This window comes from Dipteris shenzhenensis, chromosome 20 (assembly GCF_047967505.1).
Source record: "Dipteris shenzhenensis isolate YYH24624 ecotype China chromosome 20, Dip_SZ_1.0, whole genome shotgun sequence".
Taxonomy (NCBI): Eukaryota; Viridiplantae; Streptophyta; class Polypodiopsida; order Gleicheniales; family Dipteridaceae; genus Dipteris; species Dipteris shenzhenensis.
In genome coordinates, this window is record NC_141615.1 from 17,555,832 (window position 1) to 17,578,957 (window position 23,126).

The 23,126-nt window shown below is 43.9% G+C and overlaps 1 protein-coding gene across 5 annotated transcripts in view; it reads left to right on the forward strand.

Moving 5' to 3' along the window:
- Positions 1–23,126, forward strand: part of HOS15 (WD-40 repeat family protein) — a 59,310-nt gene that overhangs the window by 17,365 nt on the left and 18,819 nt on the right. For all 5 annotated transcript variants that reach the window (XM_087391457.1, XM_087391458.1, XM_087391459.1 and 2 more), the window contains exons 3-4: positions 18,876–19,021; positions 19,162–19,567. In XM_087391457.1, coding sequence (XP_087247583.1) covers positions 18,876–19,021; positions 19,162–19,567 — 552 coding nt within the window. The remainder of the gene's footprint in view (positions 1–18,875; positions 19,022–19,161; positions 19,568–23,126) is intronic.

Here is a 23,126-nt window from a genome sequence, read left to right on the forward strand (position 1 = left end):
GATTGATAAGAAACCAGCAGCTGCTTCCTTCCCACGATATCCAACGGTTTCTGGAAGTAAGATGCCATATGCAAAGCCGGGCCCATGGATGCAAAAACAGGTGTCAAACCCAGTGCTGGTTTTGGCAAATCAGAAGTTAAACAACATTCCAGAGCCATAATGGACAGTAGGAAGAAGGCAAATTTATGCTTTAGGTGTGGAGAGAAATGGACACCTGAGCACCTAGATGTGTGCAAAATGAAGAATGTCAGCTCAGCCAAACTCAGCATGATAATTGAATCATCTGATGATGAAGTGGCTGATGTAGCAGACCCCCATGATGTCTCTCATGAGGAATTGACAGGAGCTCATGATGCAGATGAGTCTCCTGACACAGATGCCACAAAGGGGACTGTTTTTCCTTTTGATCCGGGTGGGGCTATTGAGCAAACCTCTCATGTGATGCATGAGATTGATATTCAGCCTACATGTAGCAGGAAAGGCCGTAAGCCAACACTCTCTGTGTTGGAGCATCAACCTACAATGCCTTTTCATGTCAGAGGTGATGCTAATGGTAATGTTCGTGTGGATGATGAACAGATTTATTGGGATGCCCAGTCTACACTGTATACCATCTCACTACATGCCTTGATGGGTGCCAAAAGTGCTGACACAATCAGGTTGAAGGGAATGATTAATGGCAGATCTGTCCATGTATTGGTAGACAGTGGTAGCACTCACAGTTTCATTAATTGTAGAACATTGCAAAGATTGGGATTAGTTGCTACAGAGATAGACCATGGTCTGAAAGTGGAGATCGCGAATGGACAGCACATGATCAGCAGACATTGTTGCCAAGATGCTAGGATCAAGTTTTCTGATCATTATGAGTTTGCAGGTGATCTTTTGGCATTGGATATGGGACCCATAGATGCTGTCCTGGGTTGTGATTGGCTGAAATCCCTGGGGAAAATCAGTATAGATTTGAATGCTTTATCTCTTGAGTTTTGCCACAAGGGTAGAACTGTTACATTGCAGGGCATTGTGAATCAGAAATTGCAGGTCATTTCAGCAAGGCAGGTAGCTAGGGAGCTCAAGAACGAAAGTGCCATTTATGCATTGAATGTCTTTGTACCTTAGGAGGGTGGTATTCCCCATGTGGATAATTGTGAAATGCAGAAATTGCTCTTAGAATTTGGGGATGTGTTTGCTGATATGCCATCCCAGTTGCCCCCAAAAAGAGATGTTGATCATGCCATAGTCCTGGAACATGGTAGCAAACCAATAAACAAGGCCCCGTACTAACTCTTTAAGGTTGAACGGGAAGAAGTGGCAACACAGGTGCGAGATTTGCTTGAGAAAAACTTCATTGCTCATAGCACCTCGCCATTTGCATCTCCAGTACTCCTGGTGAAAAAGAAGGATGGCTCTTTTCGTATGTGCATTGATTACAAAGAATTGAATAAGACCACCATTAAGAACAGGTTTCCTATTCCCAGGATTGATGACCTGCTGGATGAACTCAAGGGTGCTCAGTATTTCACAAAGATTGATTTGAGGTCAGGTTACCATCAGATCAGGATGAAAGAGGGTGATGAGCATAAGACTGCCTTTCGTACAGAAAGAGGATTATATGAGTTCAAGGTGATGCCTTTTGGTTTGACTAATGCACCAGCCACCTTCCAGGCACTCATGAACAAGATCTTACACCACCTTCTTTTCAAATGTGTGCTGGTATTTTTCGATGACATTCTCATTTATAGTAAGGATGCACAGGAACACATTGACCATGTTCGACAAGTGCTAGAAATCTTGAGGATGCATCAACTTTATGCCAAGGCCAGCAAGTGCACATTTATGGCAGAGGAGGTTGAATATCTTGGTCATGTTGTAAGCAGGCACGGAATCAGGGTAGACCCAGCTAAGGTGAAATGCATTAAGGAGTGGCCGCAGCCACAAAATACCACGCAGCTCAGAGGTTTCTTGGGTCTTGCTTCTTTTTACAGGAGATTCATTAGGCACTTCGCCAAAAGGGCTGCCCCTCTCATTGATTTGCTGAAAAAGGATGCCTTCCAATGGTCAGAAGCAGCACAACTCAGCTTTGATAACCTCAAGGATGCCCTTAGCAATGCACCTGTATTGGTGTGCCCTGATTTCTCACGGTCTTTCATTATTGAGACGGATGCCAGTGGCAAAGGTTTAGGGGCTGTCCTAAAACAAGAGCATGGTGTGATTGCTTTTGAGAGCAGGAAGTTTAATGCCAGAGAAATGAATTATCATGTTTATGATCAAGAGATGCTGGCAATCTTGCATGCTTTTGCAAAATGGCACCACTACCTGTACGGTAGCAAGATTAAGGTCAAAACGGATCACAGGACACTCAAGTACTTCTTAACGCAGCCTAATTTATCCATGAAGCAGAAGAGATGGCTGGCTGCGGTTCAGTCCTATGATTTTGACATTGAATATAGAAAGGGGAAAGAGAATGTGGTTGCTGATGCCTTGTCCAGGATGTGGTCATGCAAACTGTCTGCCATTTCCACGCTTCATCAGGAGTGGATACTTGGGATTCAGGAGGAATACATGCAAAATTCTGATGCAGCTCCTATTTTTGTGGAGTTACAGAGTCCGTCCCAGCCAAGGACATGTTCGATTTCAGCTCCGCAACGGACTGTTATGGTGCAGGGACAGAATTTATCTTGTGCCAGACTCCAAGTACAAGTTGATGGTATTACAGGAAATGCACTCATCCCCTATGTCAGGGCATACGGGTATCACAAAAACATATGAAAAAGTCAAGGAGAGCTTTATTTGGGATGGTTTGTGGCGAGATGTGGTTAAGTTTGTCAGTGAATGTTTGCCCTGCCAACAAAATAAAGTGGACAGCCGGTTACCCGCAGGCCTTCTGCAACCGCTACCCATTCCTGAAGGCAAATGGACTCACATTGCCATGGACTTCATTACAGGCTTGCCTTCTACAGATAAGGGTTGGGATAGCATATTTGTGGTGGTTGACAGGACGATTAAGCAGGCCCATTTCATACCGACTAGGACTCGGTACTCCGCTTCACAGGTTGCCTGGCAATTCATTGAGTATGTGTTCAAGCACCATGGTTTTCCTCAGGAGATTGTCAGTGACAGGGATGCTAAATTTATGGGTCACTTTTGGCAGGAGTTATTCACTGCAGTTGGTACTTCCCTTGCGCCTAGTATTGCTTATCATCCACAGACGGATGGACAATCAGAGAGGGTGAACAAGTGGTTGGAGGAGTATCTAAGGCATTACTGTCATGACAGCAGAAGTCTTGGGACAAATGGTTAGCATTGGCTGAATTTTGCTACAACAGCACCAAACACCTCTCTATTGGCATGAGTCCATTCGAGGCTATGTATGGATGCAAAGTGGGAATGCCTTCCAGGGTTGCAGACTTGGCTGTGAAAAATCAGCAAGCAAGGAATGATTTGGAGAGTATGAATGCCCTTCTGCAGTTGGCTAAGAGGAATATGCAGGATGCCCAAGCCAAGCAGAAGAAGTATGCGGATGAACAAAGGAGATACTTATCTTTTGAAGAAGGGGATTATGTGCATTTACGTCTCCATAAGAATCGATATTCCTCGCTCAAAGGTAATACCAACACAAAGCTTGCCCATAGGTATTATGGCCCCTACAAAATCATCCGCAAAGTTGGGCAGGTAGCATATCAATTGGAACTACCCAGTACCTCCAAGATCCATAATGTTTTCCATGTATCCTTGCTGAAACCACATGTCGGACAGCATGTCCAGGTTCTTCCTGAGTTGCCTCCTATGGATGAAGAGGGCCACATAATCTATGTGCCGGAGCAAATCAAGGGCTTCAGAGATCATGTACTCAGGAACAAAGCCTACACAGAATACCTCATCAAATGGAAAGGTTTAACGGAAGATGAGAATTCTTGGCAACCTGAGAGCATTGTGCAGGACTATCCCTATCTCCTACAGAGCTGATCAGTTTCTGTTGTATCCTTCTCATCCAGGGCAGCCTCTTGGAAATTTTGAGGGCAAAATTCTTTGGGAAGGGATGGCTGTAATGAATGTGGGAAAAAGATGGATTTTAAGGGGGAAATAGATGGGAGAATAGTAGGGGAAATGTGGGAACTGTGGGGGACTATATAAGTCAACCCAAAAGGATTGTAAGGGACTTTTTTGATGTGACATCTAATCCTATCTACTCTCCCTCCTCCTTCCTGCTACTTGCTGCCTACGCTCACACTCTCTCTCTCTCCCTCTCTCTATCTCTCTATCCCCTCATTCTTCTCTCTCCTCCTCTCTCCTTCCCCTTCTTCTCCCTTCCTTCTGCTATTCTCTCCCCATCTCCAAATCTGCCCCTTCCCCCTTCACTACAGTAAAATTCAAGAATTATACGGCATTAGATGCCAAGTGGATGGACGAAGACATGTTATCCGATCATCCACATCTTTTGGATGTTTACAAGGAAGCTTTTCAGTTGAGATCAACTAAGTAGAAGCTGAGGGGATGCCACCACAATGTAAATATCTTAAGTCAAAGTACAGTTGACCATTTATTTGATCATAATTAAAGAGTTTTATGTGTGTTAATTATGGTCAAAGAATTCTTTTAATGGTCAAAGGATTGACTACTGTCAAAGATACTTGACTCTAGTCAAGTAAACCTGACTTCGGTCGGGGAGACTTGGTTTATTACCAAGAGGGTTAACTGCGGTTAACCAGAGAAGCACAGAGCTGACTACAGTCAGAGAGTATTGACTTCGGTCAATGAGACTTGGCATACGCCAAGAGGGTTAACCACGGTCAAACAAGATGTGCCATTTTCGGTTGGAGAGACTTGGCTATAATTAAGGTGCCTTGACCCTTGGTCAAAGCTCCTTAATTATGATCAAGAGTGTTGACTCCGGTCAAGCAGAGAATAAATATATATTTTTATATTTGTTAGGTGTGCACATGTATTCAGTGGGGACGCCCACCGTGACTACAATTAGTCCACAGTATGTTATTTGCATGCAAAGCGCTAACAATTAATGGGTGCCATGGTGGTGCGCTTTAATTAATTGTTGCAGGTACTAGGAAGAGTTATTTTTCCTAAGCGCTACGGGAGCCTAACAAACATCTAGGAGGCGGTTCGCGTGACCAAGTGCTTTGAAGACTCCAAAATGGCCCTTAGTGGCATGTAATAAGACTTAGTCTAGATTTTAGACAAGTGGCATGTTGCCAATTTGAAAATGAGCTTGAAGCTCTTGTAATGAAGGATTCACGTTTTGGATTTTGGATATGTATCAGACAGCTCTACGCTGAACTCTTGTAACAGATTCTCTTCAAGAAATAAAATACCTTCGGGGGGTCCAGCCCGATATGTTGTCCTGGGCCCTAGCAGTGTGTAGAGAGAGAGAGAGAGGGGGGGGGGCATTACTGAGTATTTCTGTAGTAAATTGAAAAGCGTGAGGATCTGTAGAGAGAGAGAGAGAGAGAGCTTTTGGATTGCAGCATCTCTGTCATTGACAATTTCTTGAGGGAACCCATGATGCTTAAAAACATGCTCAATAGATTGCCAAGCAACCCGCGATGCTGAATACCGGGTCTTATTGTGTATGAAGTGAGCCTATTTTGTCATTCTATCCACCACCACATAAATGCTATCCCATCCCCTCTTTGTAGAAGGCAATACTGTAATGAAATCCATAGCTATGTGAGTCCATTTGCCTTCTAGAGTAGGTAATGGCTGTAAAAGACTTGTGGGTAGCTGGCTGTCCACCTTATTCCATTGGCAAGGCAAGCATTCAGTGACATATTTAGCCACATCGCGCCACATGCCATCCTAGATGAAGCTTTGTTTGATCTTTTCATATGTCTTAGTGATACCCACACATCCTGCCATAGGAGATGAGTGCATTTCGTGCAAAACCAACAATCTATACTTGGAGACCGGCACAAGATAAATTCTGTCCTTGCAGTGTAACAGCCCATTGTGCAGCTTAAATTCAGCATGCCTTTGGCTTGAAGACTCCTGTAACTCCAAAATTATAGGAGCTGCCTTTGAATTCTGCTTATATTCTTCCTGGATCCCATGAATCCACTCCTGATAGATGGTGGAAATGGCAGATAAACTACAAGTCCACATTCTAGACAAGGCATTGTCTTAGAACACCCCCTAGGCCTACAATGAAGGGTTGTGAGAAATCTGGGCATACAAGTACAAGTGCATTACTCAAGGCGTCTTTGAGGTCCTCAAAACTGAGATGTGCTTCTTGTGACCACTTGAAAGCATCCTTTTTCAACGAGTCAGTGAGAGGCTATCCTCTTGGCAAAATGTTCAATAGATCTCGTGTTAAAAGAAGCAAGACCCAAAAATCCTCTAAGTTGGGTGAGATTCTGTGGTTGTGGCCACTCCCTTATGCATTTGACCTTGGCTGGATCCACCCGAATTCCATCCCTGCTCACAATGTGACCAAGATACTGAACCTCTTCTACCATGAAAGTGCACTTGCTGGCTTTAGCATAGAACTGATACAACTTCAGAAGTTCAAGCACATGTTTGACGTGATTGAGGTGTTCTCCTTGCTGTAAGTGAGGATGTCAAAAGAAAATACCAGCACACATTTATAAAGAAGGGGCCGGGAAATCTTGTTCATGAGTGCCTGCAAAGTAGCCAGTGCATTGGTCGATCAAAAGGCATCACTTTGAACTCATATAAACCTCTCTCTGTGCGAAAGGCTGTCTTGTGCTCATCTCCTTGTTTCATTCTGATTTGATGGTAGCCTGGCCTCAAATCAATCTTAGTGAAAAACTGAGCACCCTTGCGTTCATCCAATAGGTCATCTATCCTGGGGATCGGAAACCTGTTCTTGATAGTTGCCTTATTCAAGTCTCTGTTGTCAATGCACATGCGGTACGAGCTGTCTTTTTTCTTTACCAGGAGTACTAGGGATGCAAAAGGAGGAGTGCTATGAGAGAGAAAATTTTTCTCTAGCAATTCTTGCACCTGTGTTGCCACTTCTTCCTGTTCTACCTTAGAAAGATGGTACGGGGCCTTATTAATTGGCTTGCTACCCGGCTCCAAGGCTATGGCATGATCAACATCTCTCCTTGGGGACAACTGTGAAGGCATATCAATAAACACATTAGCAAATTCTGAGAGCAATTTCTGCATATCACAATCCTCAACACGGGGAATGCTGCCCTCCTTAGATACTGACACATTCAGCGTATAGATGGCACACTCCCTCTTGAGCTCTCTGACCAGCTGCCTTGGTGAATGCAAAACTGAGTGACAGAGCATTTAGGTCCAGGCTGATTTTGCCCAATGATTTCAACCAATCACAGCCGAGGACAGCATCTATGGGCCCATATCCAACGCCAAGAGATCACCTGCAAATTCATAATCATCAGAGAACATGATTCGTGCATCCTGGCAAACAGATCTACTGATCATATGCTGTCCATTTGCCACCTCTACTCTCAGCCCATGATCTATTTCAATAGCCACCAGTCCCACCTTCTGTAAGGTTTTGCAATTAATAAAACTGTGAGTGCTACCGCTGTCCACCAACACGTGAACAATCCTGCCATTAATCATTCCTTTCAATCTGATAGTTTCAGCACTTTTGGCACCCATCAAGGCATGAAAGAGATAGCATAAATTGTTTGCTGCGCATCCCAATAGATCTCCTCGTCCACAGGAGAATTACCACTAGCATCCTCACGTACATGAAAAGGTATAGCAACGTGATGCTCCACAAGAAAAGACGTAGGCCTATGACCTCGCATGCCACAAGTCGGCTGAATGTCAAGGGATTGCATATCATGCACATCATAATCAGTAGCACCACCCGGATCAAAAAGAAAATCAGTTCCCTTCATGGCTCCAGTGTCAAGAGCCTCATCCGAATCATGTGTTCTTGCCATCTCATCATGAGAGTCATCCAAGGACTCTGTGGCATCAACTAAATCCTCATCATCAATCATGCTAAGCTTGGTGTTCCACATCTTACACACATCCCGATGCTCAAGGTCCATTTCGTGCCACACTTAAAGCACAAGTTTGCTTTCTTCCTGCTGTCCATTATGGCCCTGGTATACTGCTGAATTGCTGATTTTTTATTTCCAGCAGTAGGCTTCGTTCCTGGCTTGGCATCTGATGGCGTGTATGGCTTAGCATAGGGCATCTTACTCCTTGAAATAGTAGGAAACTGTGGAAAAGGTGCTGCATCAGATTTCCTATCATTCCAATTAGTCACCTTGGGCTTCTTCTCAGCCTCATTTGCATTCCCGTATGCGCTGCCCGCTGCCATCTTATACTTGCTGGCATATTTGGGGTCAAACACCTCTTCCAATTGGGCTGCACGCTCAATTGTTTGAGGGTTATGTGCCTTCACATCTGCAGCCAGGGAAGGACTCAATCCTTGGATGAATGCAGCAACTTTCCTTTCTCAGATATGTCCTGTACAAACAAGGAAAGTCTCCAAAAGCGCTGCAAATACTCTTGGACTGTGTACCAGTCTGTGACAATGCATAGAATTCAGCCAAGTACTGATCCAAGATGAGTGGGGATATGAAGGTGGTAACCATCATTTCTTTGAAACCCCTCCATGTGGTCGGCCTTTGAGGTGAATCCCTCATATACCGCCACCAAGTATGTGCAATTGCTGCCCATCATAAACACAAAGGTAAAGGCAAGGTTTCTTCTGGAAAGCCCTCTCATTCCCATGCTGATCATTCACATGGTGCCTCTTCTTTAGGGAATAATAAAAAGAAGAAGAGATGCAACTATTGCAGGAAACCTGGGCATGATATTTCTGAATGCAGGAAGCGCATAGCATCTGAAAAGAAAAAGAAAGAGTCTGGTCTTGCAGTATCCGGTTCTTCTAGTGCAGAAGATCGACATGAGTCCGCTAATTTCGCACAAGACCACCATTGGGCTTTCTTGGTTACATGTGAGTATAATCCTGATGTTCATGATGCTTGTATGGCAGTTTCATATGTTCGTGATGCCTGGTTCTTTGATAGTGGTGCTAGCAAGCACATCACTTCTTGCAAGAAGTTATTCAGCTCATTGGAGCTTACATGTAAGGGGGCAGTGTCACATGTGCCAATAATGCATCATATACCGTAAAAGGGATTAGGCAAGTTGCTCTTACTTTTGTCTCTGGTGGTATTGTCACTCTAGAGCATGTGCTTTATGTTCCAGGCATTTGTAAGAACCTCATTTCTATTTCAGCCATTGCTACATGTGGCTTTGAGGTTATTTTTGATGGTGTGAGGTGTGCAGTGTATGATGTTACACATGCCTCTACCCTGGTTTTGACTGGCACATTGTCTAGCGGTCTTTACAGACTTGATGCTTATGACAGATGTTCAGATGATGATGCTGCACTTGCTGATGCACATGCCTTTGCTATTGATTCTACCATGGTAGATACTCATTTGTGGCATGAGAGGTTTGGACACCTCAATTTTGGAGCCGTGGTGAAGTTATATAAGGAAGATATGGTTGTGGATCTTCTCAAAATGCATATGCCTACCAAACATGTTTGTGAACCATGCTTACTTGGTACCAAACATGTTTGTGAACCATGTTATTCAATGTGAAACGCGGTTCCGGGTAAGATGCACCGTGCTGCGTTTCCCAAGGATGGGAGAGTTGGTGCTTCACGTAAGCTTTATCTGGTTCATAGTGATGTTTGTGGACCCATGAGGGTTGCAGCTCTTGGGGGGTTCTACTATTTTGTTACTTTTATTGATGATTTTACCAAGTACACTTGGATTTTCGCATTGAAATCCAAGTTTGATGTTTCTTCATGCTTCAAGCACTTTATTGCCTTGGTTGAGAATGAGAGTGGGCTGCACATTGCTCACATTAATACAGACAGGGTGGGTGAATACATGTCGAAGGAGTTTGTATCTATCATCGATGCACGGTGCCTTATACTCCTCAATAGAATCCCGTGGCTGAGCAGAAGAATAGATCAACGATGGAAATGGCCAGATGCATGTTGAAAGGCAAACATTTACCTAATAAGTTGTGGTTGGATGCGGTCATGTGTGCAAATTGCATCTTGAATAGATGTCCTACAAAGGCATTGCAGACTATCACACCTTATGAGGCTTGGACGGCTCGTAAGCCTCGCATTTCCCACTTGAGGACTTTTGGATGCTTAGCTTATGCTCATGTGCCTTCACAGAGACGCACGAAGTTGGATGATAAAGTTGTTAAATGCATTTTTCTTGGGTATAGTTTTGAGAGCAGGGGCTATAAGCTATATCAGCCCCGCATGGGCAAGTGTTTTGTCAGTCGGGTTGTTGTGTTTGATGAATCTTCCACTATGCCTTTGCTGGACTGTCAAAAACAGCCCGTTGTTGATGCCCCAAACATATTTGACAGCTTGATGCCTTTGTTTCCATCCGATGCTCGGGATGATGTTCCATGTGAGATTGTCCCTCCTCCATCTGTTGGTCATTTACAGCCCCATGTGCATGCAGAAATTCAGCCTGATATGCCTATCATTGATCATGATCATGATCATTTGCACCGGGCTCTTGACCAGGAAAGAGCAGAAATTCCGGAGCCTAAAAAGGTACCCCGTTGGCTCCTTGACACATTAAAAGACAGCAAGCAAGACACTCCTCTGCCAGCCCGTACGAGAGCAGCTGTCCGGAAAGAGCATGCTACTTTTGTTGCTTATGCTTTGGTTGCTACAGCATGCAATGAAGAGCCATTATGTGATGAAGATGCCTTTCAGAATGATTGTTGGATGAAGGCCATGCAAGCTGAATTGGATTCTATCCATTAGAATGACACTTGGGAGTGGTGTGATTTGCCTTATGGCAAGAATGCCATTGGAACTAAGTAGGTTTAGAAGATCAAACGGAAAGCTGATGGTTTAGTGGCCCGTTACAAAGCCCGTCTTGTTGCTAAGGGCTATGCTCAGCAGCATGGCATTGACTTTGAGGAGACTTTTGCTCCCACTTTCAGGATCACTACCATTCGCATTGTATTGCCTTTGCTGCCACTTTCATTGGTAGATACATTAGCTTGATATTAAGACAGTCTTCCTTCATGGGCATTTGTAGGAAGAGGTCTATGTTTCCCAACCTCCTGGCTTTGAGGTTGAAGGTCCTGAAAGCAAGGTATGTCGCTTGAAAAAGGCCCTCTATGGATTGAAGCAGGCACCTTGGGCTTGGTATTCGAGAATTCATTCTCATTTGCTCACACTTGGCTTTTAGAACAACCCTACATAGGCTACCCTTTACATCCACAAGCGTGGGACAGATTTGCTGATTTTAGTCCTTTGTGTGGATGACATGCTTGTAATTGGGACACATGCTCAGCAAATTGCAGATTTTAAAGTTGATTTGCAGCATACATTTGCTATGTTTGATCTTGGTCTTCTGCACTACTATCTGGGCAATTTAATTTGCTAGCAGTGAGGGGGCATTATAATGTCACAATCCAAGTACATTGGATTGCTTTTGTAGCGTTTTCAGTTTGAGGATTGCAAGCCAGTATCCACACCATTAGAGACTGGTTTTCACTTCTCTTTTCATTTTAGTCCTTTATGTGGATGACATGCTTGTAACTTGGACACATGCTTAGCAAATTGCAGATTTTAAAGTTGGTTTGCAACATACATTTGCTATGTCTGATCTTGGTCTTCGGCACTACTATCTGGGCAATTCAATTTGCTGGCAGTGAGGGGGGCATTTTAATGTCACAATCCAAGTACATTGGACAGCTTTTGTAGCATTTTCAGTTTGAGGATTGCAAGCCAGTATCCACACCATTAGAGATTGGTTTTCACTTTTCTTCTGAGGATGGCAGCGGTACATGTGATGTCACTCTTTATCAGCAGTTGGTTGTTTGATTTACCTATGCCATACGAGACCTGGTCTATAATATGCTGTTTCACAGTTGAGTAGATATATGCACAGCCCATCTATGCACCATTGGCATGCCGTGAAGTGTGTTTTTAGATATCTTAAAGGCACTCATCATTTAGGCCTTCTTTATGGGGCTGATACTTCACTTGTCATGCATGGGTTCACTGATAGTGATTGGGCTGGTTGTTCTGACACTTGTGTGTCACATAGTGGCAAGTGTTTTATGCTTGGTACTTTATGTGTTTCTTGGTTCAGCAAGAAGCAGAGTACAGTTGCTACTTCTAGCTGTGAAGTTGAGTACAGAGCGGCTTTTACAGCTACAGTGGAGTGTGTTTGGCTTCGGAAGCTACTTGAAGATCTTTGTGCATGTCAGACCGCTCCTACTGTCATCTTCACTGATAGTCAGAGTGCTTTGGCTGTTGCACAGAATCTAGTTTTCCATGCACGCACAAAGCGCATTGAGGTTCACTATCACTATGTCACAGAGCGATTATCAGCAGCTGATATTGAGTTTTCTTATGTTCCCACTGAAGACAACTTGGCAGATCTTTTTACGAAGGCTCTACCTCGACCTAAGTTTGAGGCTTTTCGGCGAGCTTTAAACTAAGTACCCTTTGTAACTTGATCTGTTGTACTTTGTACAGTCATAGGTTGGATATTTAGGTATCCTGAGCCATGTCGAGGATACTTCAGCCCATACCATGGAGGGGGTTTTGTAGGCTATTTCATGGGCTATCCATAGATGCTACTTATACCTTGGTATGAGCCTTGTAGGCCTAGTTATAGTCAGTTAGGACTATTGGTACAGTTAGTTTATGCACCATTTAGGTCAGTTAGGACGCTTGGTTTAGTTAGGGCAGTTAGCCCTAGGGTTTTGTTATGTTGGCTCTCCCTTGAGCCTCCACACTTCAGTTTTGCAGCAATCTATTACAACATCTCTTTTTATTCCATTGTGCTTTCATTTTTGACCTTCCATTGCTTCCAACACCCAATAAGCATCTCATCAAAAGTGGGCTTGCTGCCCACTTGTAACCCCCCACTATGTAGTAGCTGCTGCCATTTGATGCAGTGGTTGCGTTTGAATGTATGTGCTCACCGGCCGAGCAATAGGTGCATGAACCGCTGGCTGGGTCTCTCTGCCAAATGCATCTCTCCGAAATGATGGCATGCGAAAGGGTTGAGAAGAGGATTGACCTCTCTCCCAAGGGTGTCGGTTGCCTTATAAACTTAAACTAGCTCCATGCATACTCGCGAGTCGGTGGTGCTGTGAAAGGAGCACTAATCGGATATACCAACGGGTCGACCCAAAAGAGATGTTGCGGTTTGCATAGATGCAGAAAACTATGAGCCTTTCAAAAAGGCCTACACACCTGCACATGAATTTCCCAGTCCACACAAGAGGGTTGATGTTGTGAAGAACAAGGCAGGGGGCACAAGGCCCAAGAAAGGTGCTCTGATACCAATGTAGAAAAGGGGTAGGGTAGATTTGGTGGAAGGGGAATAGAATAGCAGAAGGGGGAGAGAGAGAGAGAGAGAGAGAGAGAGAGAGAGAGAGAGAGAGAAGGTGAGAGCATAGGCAGTAGGTAGCAGGGAGGAGTTGGGAGAGTAGATAGGACTAGATGTCACATCAAAAGTGTACAATAAAGGGTCATGGGGACTTATATAGTCCCTCCACATTTTCCACCTAAAAGGCCTCTGAAGGGCCTCTAAATTTGCCCTTTTCTCCCCTTCATTATAGCATGATTTTGTGTTGGTTGTGTACATGATTTTGTCATGTCATAGAAGCTCACTTTTTTGCATAAAGTAAATGGAAAAGAAGACTATGTCAGGGAACACACTTCAATTCGTTTGCAAGACTAGTGTTGCATTTTCATCCACATCTGGGTCTTTATAAGAGACCTTAAGTTTTTGGCCTTTGGATGTTGATGTCCTTCTCACACTACATTCTCACACCACATCTGTTGAGCATCTGGAATCAAACAAGATATTGATGTGTTGGCCATTGATTAGCCGACAACATTCAAATGATATAGGATCGTACGAACAATGAATTCACTGCCTTACTATCTTACAGATCCTCAATCTCATTTGTGAGAACAAACGTCGGAGCTTGTTGTGCTGATGTTGTAAGTGTTGGCGGGGCTCCTCGGCCTTTTCACGTGTTGACACTTCTCCTTTTGGATGGCTGAGTAGTGACACTTTGCTATCGCCTTTGAGTGTATAAAGGTGACCACATAGTAGGCCATCTTTCTATTCCTGTGGCTGTTCCTTGCTGCCATTATTATTGTTTTTGGTGTTCTCTTCATTGCCCTTCTTCTTATCAGAATTTCCATAGCTATTGATATTTCATATTGTGTTACCTTGTACATGGTTTCGTGTACTTTGGACCTCTCTTCATGATCACCTAATTCTTGCAAGGTCAAAGAAGCTTTCTTTGTTGATATATGGACATGCACCGATGAATGTCACGCTGTAATCCATACAATTGGCAAATTGATGATCTTAACTCCTGCTTGTTCTACGTGATATCACGATATAGGTCTCAAAAACTTTTTGAGATATTTTGGTGAGAGGAAGCATTTCTTCTAGTCCTTGCAAATGTTCAAGCATGTAAATGTCCATTGGGAGGACTAGTGTGATTATTTTGCCATGTTGTCCATCGAGTGATAGCTTCTTAAGAAGATGAATGGCTGCAAGCAAACACTTCTCACTACTGGAATCTTGAACGTAGAAATAGTTCTTGAACGTACTCAATTATGTGCGAATTGTGAAGGGCTCTGCCTTCTTGTTGTACATATGACATCTATCTTTCTGGAGGTGCTCATGCAAATTTCACAAAGTCTTGATTAATCTGCTGCCTTTCTTCCTTCTTTTGATGTATCTTCATCAATCCTCCTGAGTCATGTTAGAATTGTGAAGGGCTCTGCCTTCCCATTGCACTTGTGAAAGATATTTGGACATTTTGACATCTATGGATTTGTTTGCTGTGCTTTTTCACCAAATTTGAGTAATTTGCTGCGTTTCTTGCCAAAATTGTCTCTCTTGCTGCATTTTTATCAATCCTCCTTGTTGGGGAAATCTCTCATGGGGTGTGGTTTAGCACCTTAGAGATTTGGATGATTGGCCAGTGGACATGGCAACTAGTATTTTATTGTCCATGCATGATGAGGATGGTTGATTGGTACATGTGGTGATATACTTGATTCATGGAGACTTGAGACAACGTGCAACGTGGTGAATCTTGAACGATTGGCAGACTGAAGTGTTGCATGGTGGCATGGCAAAAGCAGGTTAAGAGACTTCCAGGGCTCGTGACGGCTACAAGCTTTTCCTATAAATCTGTGTGGCGTGAAGAGTTCTATCCTTTTGTCCATTCCGACTTGCGAGAGTCGTTAGTTGGTTGTCTAGCGTCTGATAACAGAGCAGTTGCTCATACATGGTTATATGATCTTGTAGAGATTAGAGAGTCTTAATTGTCTCTGTAAACTTCTGCTATAAACCCGATAGGGGTGCGCAAAGCGTCCAGCATCTTGTTGTGAGTCTTTAGTCGAGTTATACAAAGCTTTGTGTCCAGGATTTCTATATCTTTAGCTCTCTGTGAATTGCGTTCGTCACATGTGATCTCGTGGTCTTTTTATGCAGTTTGTAATTCTTATGTAGCTTTGGTCTCTTCATGCAAAGGATCGGATAATTTTATCATAAATTTAAGCACCAATTCTAACAATTGGTATCAGAGCGGTTTGGGTTCATGAAACTTAGAGAAATTTGATGGCCTAAGAAGGTCGTGATTTGTGATTCTACCAGAGAGATCCGAGAGGGGTTCTAACGGTCCAAGAGCGTGCCGTATATTTGAGAAAAGCTTTTGTTTCAGTACAGTCTTTTGAGCTCGGGTCCTTGGCAAAAGAGGTTCATGGATGCTTTGTTTTGGTGGTCTGTCTTTTTCTCTCTCTCGTGGACGTCTGTTGATGCATGTGATTGTGATTGGTTGTCTCATCTTGTTTGTGGGGAACAAGATTCTTGGTGGCATATTGCAGGTGCTTATTCTGGGCTCTCTGTCTCGGTGTTGAGGACAAGACATTTTGGTGCAGTTGCATTGTTGGTTCTAGGCAACTCTTTATGCATCTTTTTCCCGACTCCACTTTATCAACAAGGTATTTTTGACCATGAAGATCAATAATCTTTCAATTACTGAACAAAGAATTGCTAGGACAATTCGGCAAAAGATGAAGAACCTACAGTTGGAAGAAGAAGAAACTTGCACCCGAAGTGCTTGCTGAAGCATGTGCACTATTCTTGGCATATGATATGAGCTGATCAAGATCGTGTTGAGGGGGTTGTGCCCCGTGGGTAGTCCAATGTTGATGCCAAACCTTGTGTGGGTGGCTGTTGGTTACCATTGCCTTGTGGAGGTGGTAGCTTTTGGTATTTTTGGTCTTGGTAAGTATATTAAGCAAGTTGTCTTGTTGCTCCCTTGCTCGGATTTCGGGGGGGATTATTGGGGAAATCCTCCCATGGGGGGTGGGTTTAGCACCTTAGAGATTTGGATGATTCGCTAGTGGATGTGGCAGCTAGTGTTTTATTGGTCCATGCATGAAGAGGATGGTTGATTGGTACACGTGGTGATATACTTGACTCGTGGAGACTCGAGACAACGTGCAACGCGGTGAATCTTGAACGATTGGCAGACTGAAGTGTTGCATGGTGGTTTGGCAAAAGCATGGCGGTTCAGAGACTTCTAGGGCTTTTGGCGGCAACAAGCTTTCCTATAAATCTGCGTGGTGCGAAGAGCTCCGTCCTTTTGTCCATTCCGACTCCATGAGAGTCGTTAGTTGGTTGTCTAGCGTCTGATAATAGAGTAGCTGCTCATACATGGTTATAGGATCTTGTAGAGAGTAGAGAGTCTTCATTGTCTTTGCAAACTTCTGCTACAAACTTGATAGGGTTGCGCAAAGCGTCCAGCATCTTGTGGTGAGTCTTGAGTCAAGTTATACAAAGCTTTGTGTCCAGATTTCGATATCTTCAGCTCTCTGTGAATTTCGCTCTCGTCACATGTGATCTCGTGGTCTTTTTATGCAGTTTGTAGTTTGTATGTTGCTTTGGTCTCTTCATGCAAAGGAATGGATAATTTTATCTTAAAATTAAGCACCAATTCCAATCCTCCTGTACGTTGCAACAATCTTATGTGCATGGCCATCATCTTTGTGTAGAACCACATCAAGAGGCACAAACTTGTAAAATGCCTAGTTTGTGGCATAAAATTGGAAACTTTGTTGTACGTTTGGACTTGAGTATCAAACGTAAATATTTTTTGTGTTCATTGTTTTACGTGTTGCGATTGCCTTCTTGACGTGATTTTATATAATGTCATCTAGCTATATACATCGAGAAATCACTTTGGGCAAGGTGTTCCTGTTGGTACTGCAGCCCTTGTCATTGCTACTCAATTTTCACCCCTTGATATGTCATTATGGTGGTCTTTCAAAATGACAAATACGGATGCATTCTAAAAATGTGCTTGCGTCTAGTTATATTGGTTGCTGGATTGCATATGAAATATGTCTGTTGTGTTGGATCCCAAAATAATTTGTACTTTTTCAGTCTAGGTGTTCTCTGTCATCCTTGGTGCATTTTGTGTTTATTGCAAAGAAGGTGACCACTCTAGGCATGCTTGGGGATAGGAGTTTTTTTGTACCACTTTTTGGGTGGGGGTAGGTGCTCTCAATTGTGCTGTTACTTCATGAGATAAGATTTCCAGAATCCAGTGGCATTGTTTCCCATATTAGAGTACACTTTTCCTAGTGCATGGCATGAAATTCAGAAGATTGACACAAGTAGTGTGTGGATTGGAAAGCTTGGTGAATTTGGGAATGTGATTGCGAACATGGATCGTGCAATGTCTAGTGTGTGAAATGCTGTTTAAACCGCCCAGTTTGGGAGGTCGATCACTTGATAGCTTCTTACTGTTCACCTTTTTATAATCATTTTGACTTTCTAATTAGTGCACGAGGTGACATCGTTACATTTACTTGTGTACCCACAAAGGAAGACGAGGGATAGATCTAGGGTACAGGAGTCTGCTCATGCCTATGCAAAAAACTGTCTAGGTATTGGCTATTCTTGGGAAGAGCACAGTGCAGGCAGGGGCGCCTATTTATAGGTTCCCTTGTGGGCTGGATCTATGGCAGACTGCACCCTGACCTGGAAGACTATTTGTCCATTATGGCTGCTGGTCTCGAGAAGGTTTTCTAAGAAAACCAGATTTATTGGGACATATTTGACTTAGTACAGTTATACTGTACATGTCATGCCAGAAAACATGAAAGGTACTGGTTCTGTTCTGCAACACTACAACACTAATTGCAGATTGTGCAGGGGCTCATTACCGATTGTGTTGAACTACCTTTTGTAGGGAGCAACTCAGAAGTCTGGTTTAATTTATGCAGCTGTTATATGCAACTTGTTTTTTCCTTTGTTTGCAAAGATGGCTATAGTGACCGGGGTTTTTGTGAAGTGCCTGCCTTCATATGGATGAGTCTTCCCTTTGTTTCGGGAAACTCATCTCGTTGTACTGTCATTCATTGTATGGACAGTAACTTGGACATATCTATATGCATGTGACCTGCTGTTCTTTTGGGCACTATTGACATATGCAGGGATGACATAGCTTGCAATCATATTTATGCAATGTGAAGTATATGCTTTGAAAGAGTGTGAGTAGGCTCTAGTACAGTTGAGACGTTCAAACTTTCTTAAAAATGTGGTTTGAAAGTGTGCGAGTAGGCTCTAGTACAGTGTACAATGCGAGTAGGCTCTAGTACAGTGGAGATGTCCAAACTTTCTTAAAATTTTGAAAGTGTTGGAGTAGGCTCTAGTACAGTGGAGACATTCAAACTTTCTTAAAATTTGAGGCTACTTGAGATAGGCCTACATGGAGTGAGATTTCACAAAACATTTAAGGCTCTCCATTGTGAAACTGATAGCTTCAACTGTGTGGGTGTGGTGCAGGCTTCCTTCATTCAGCCTTCACACTAGGTTTTGAAGCTGGCCTCAACAAAATCCCAATTGATGGCAATCAAGTTCCTCCTGGGGCACTTGTATCATTCGTTCAGAAAGGCCTTCAATATCTTGAATTAGAAGCAAATCTAACTGATGTAAGGACATTAAACAATTGAAACTAGATGGAAATGGTTATTTTCTTCATTTGGGAATGTGTTTCAAGCTTTCCTTCATGTTGGCCTCATTTTGTGTTCTCTTGCTTACATCAGCTTGTTCCAATTCTTCTTTTGTATAGGATGGTACAGACATTGAAGGAGACTTTTCTCTTCTACAACCGGTGGACCTACTTACCAAGGATGTTGTTGAGCTACGGCAAATGATCAAGGAAAAAAGGGAGAAACTGGAAAAGGAGAAAGAGAAGGAGAAAGAGAAAGAGAAGGAAAGGGAAAGAGAGAAAGAACGAGAACGGGAACGAGAAAGGGAGAGGGAAAAAGAGAGGGAGAGACAAGAAAGGGAGAAAGAGAGGGAGAAGGAGCGTGAGAGATTTGAAAGGGAGAGAGATCGTGAACGAGAACGAGAAAAGGAGAAAGAAAGAGAAAAGGAACGGGAGAGGGATCGTCTTGAGAAAGAGAAAGAGCGGGAGCGTGAGGATAAAGTCAAAGTCAAAGTGGAGGAAAAAGATACACGGTTGTGTACTGTAGGTAAGAAACACACACACACACACACACACACACACACACACAGAGATAGATAGATAGATAGAGAGAGAGAGAGAGAGAGAGAGAGAGAGAGATGTATTAATGCCCGCGGGAGAGAGAGAGAGAGAGAGAGAGAGAGAGAGAGAGAGAGAGAGAGATGTATTAATGCCTGCGGGAGGCCTCGTGGGCCTATGGGACAAAGTGCACAAAAATAGTAGACTCATACAAGCCTCAGTGGGCTGGAGCAAAGGGCACACTAGGGCCCTTGTTGAGTACTAATCTATGCGAGCAAAATCAAAATCATAATCAATACGAGTCAATCACATGCTGAATCAAGTTGATCTTGGAGCTGGGACTCAGAAATTGAAGCCTAGCACAGCGATGGCTCTTTGGTGAGCTGTGAAAACATCTCATATCTATGTTTGTCGGGCCGTCTTGCATTGTGGCAAGGGGCGCGGTCTCCTCGATCTCTTAACTCTTTGGGCTATGTCCAGGGTGACCCCTTGTCTCTATCGGTCCCCTTTGAGGAAAGGTGTGATAGGTCGGACCTCAATAGAATGTGCTCTCGACACTCTCTGTCTTGTGCGTGATCCCTGTGTCCCTCTCTCAGTGGCACCGTGCCGGCTCTCTCTGTTGATCCAAGCTGCCATCATATCAGCTAGCTCCTCCTCTACTCCACACTGTCCTGGAGTTGACTCATATGTATGGAAGTCTGTGACGCATCGTTGTGTCCGGTTAGCCTCCATGTCTTGTGGTCTAGCTGTCTCTTGCTGCTCTCTGATCGGCTGCAGGAGTGTCTCCTTGTGCTGGTGCATGTCCATCAGATAGAACCCAAAACAAACCTGGTCATGTAAATGCATCAGTCGTAATAGTGGACCGAAGCCACTCCTCTCCAGGTGGAGACAGTGGGGTAGCGTCCCCGTATCTCATATTAGGCCGGGCAAATAGAGAGAAATCCTCTTTCTCAACCGCCCCCAGCGTACATAGCATGCAAATTCTCTACTCTCTGGATATACCTGCAGCTCTCCTTGCCTCAATCCTCACCTGATGTGACGAAACACGCATCTATCCAATGGCAATTGTCAGCGCATGTGAGACTTCTCTTTCCTCGAGGTATTGGATCTTGGTGAGGACCTCGTGGTCCCCTCCCCAAGTCCGAGATATGTGGAGCTGGAGGAGATCTAACCATATGATACAGTTGATCTCATCTCGTGGGATCGACTCAGGAGGCGCGTCCATGCTGTACTGAAAGGAAGGAAGTTTGTCCATCTGGATACCGTGCCTGGCAAGCTAGGTGGATATGTGTGCATGCAACATGTCCACTTGCTTGCTAATTTTTCTTTTGTATTTTTATTTACTTAATTTGCAAGAGATGTTCAGTTAGGTCATGGGGCTAGGTCTAGAATTTGAGGGTAGACCTGCTTGGGGTTATGGGCATTAATGACACACAAGAGTCCCCTGAGTACCCATTTTTGGGATGAATCAAATGCACAGATTGCAGACCGACCTAGTAACCATTCAAGAGAATGTCTCAAGATACATGCCAAGAGGCATGGAGATACAAGATAAGGCAACAAACGAATAAACCTCTTAGTTGAGGTCAATCAAACCAAAAAATGACTCTAGAATAGGTCAATGTTTGCCAAGAACCCATTGGTGAAGTCAGAATTCATTTCTGACCACTTGGGGTTTAGGTGACATGTGGCAGGCTGAGCTGGCAGCAGGTCTAGTGGGCCAGCCACTCGGCAATGGGAGGGGGCAAGTGGCATGAAAGAGGGGGGCAGCCCACCGTTTGGTGGGCTGGAAAAGCTTGCCACTTTGAGACAGCCAGCCCCCCAAAAACCTGGCATTTTGTGCAGATGGTGGGCTGGGTCTATAAAAGAAGCCCCCCCTTAACCCTCTCCACGCATTCCCACGAATTTTGCAGCAGCCTCTCCCTTTTGTTGCAGCAGCTGTCTTCCCTGTCTCCATCTGAAGCCCTCTTGGTGGTGCAGACTCTCTCTCTCCTCTGCCAGTCTTTCTCTCTCTAGTGTGCAGGCTTCTTTAAGTCTTTCTCTCAACCCTGCAGCATCCCCTTCTCTTCCCCCTGCCTGGGAGCAGCAGCTGCAGCATTCTCTCTCCTCTGCCAGTCTTTCTCTCTCTACTTGCAGAAATTCTCTGTCTACAGTTTCAGCCCTCTCTTCCTGCAGAAATATCTCTCTCTTCTCATCCCTGGAGCAGCAGCCACATCTCTTTCCCTTCCCCCTACCTTGGAGCAACTATAACACTCTCTCTTTACACCATTACTCCACTCCAAGGCTTTCTCTCTCTACCCTACAATACTTTTTTCCTGAGTTTTTCTCTCACCAGCCCCAAAATCTCATCCTTGCAAGCAAGAGGGGCTGCCAATTGCACCAAGGGCTCGGCAACCAAAGTGGAAGGGGAGTTTGAGTCTGAGCATTGTTTCTTTGTTGAACATTTTTGCATTGAAATTTTGACTTTTCATCTAGAACATGCACCCAATGTGGGATGAAGTTGTGGCCAGCAGGCATCGTCCTTGTGGATTGAGGTGTCCGTGGGGTCAAGTTCTCACTAGCTCCAGCTTTAATCATCCTCTGTAAATCGCTCTACTTGAGCACTCTTATTCTACAAGTCGTGTCTAAATCATCCCTCTCTAGAGTTTGAGTCAGAGTTTGTAGGGTGCATTGCACCTTGGTCTTGTATCTCCATTTCAAGAAATAGAAGAGCCTGGACAGGGGGGGGGGGTCTTGGCCCCTCAACCCAAGTGCAATTGTGTATATCTCTTTTTTGCTATTCATATTGAGCAATTTGTCAAGTTATGCAAAGTCTCACTCATACAGTCTTCATTCTAATATGCGTCCATAAAATTCTGCATAAAAAGTCTGTAAATTCCTATCTCCAAGTTTTAGAAAGCACATAGTAGTTTCACACTGTGTGTATTTGGAACAGTTGATGTAGATCCCTAGGTTTACTGCTGCATTCCTGTCCTCCACAATGCTCTCCAGCAGCGTGCTGGTCTGCATGCTGGAGTGTCCAAAGGATGCTCTGTTCAACCACCTATGAAGGTCTTGATTTGGCCGACCGAGACCTGACACCATTTTCCGAACTGATAGGTCTTCTTCCCCAACTGCATCTGCATCTGCATCTGCCTCTGGTGGCCTGACCTGGCCTGCTTTCCATCTGTTTGCAGACAGCCGACTTGCCTTGTCTATGAATTGGTTTTCTTACATGTGCAGCTTGCTGCAGACCTTCGGTATTGCATCTGCTCCTGCTACTTCTGATCTGCCATAAAGTCCCAGCCCTTCTTCCCTTGTTTTTCATAAAAGTTTTTGTTTACCTCTTTTTTTCTTCTCTTTCATTTTCTCTTTTATTTTCTGTGTAGATTTTTGATCTTTAGAACAACAAAAAGACTAAATTTGTATGATTGGACTTATTCTAGACTTACAAAGGTATATTGTTTAGTCTTCACAAGCAATTGTAGCTTGAATGGAGAGATTTTGGACTACTTTTTGATTAGGCTTCTCCTCTAGTGCTAGCCTTCATCATGGTTGAGTCTGCCCTT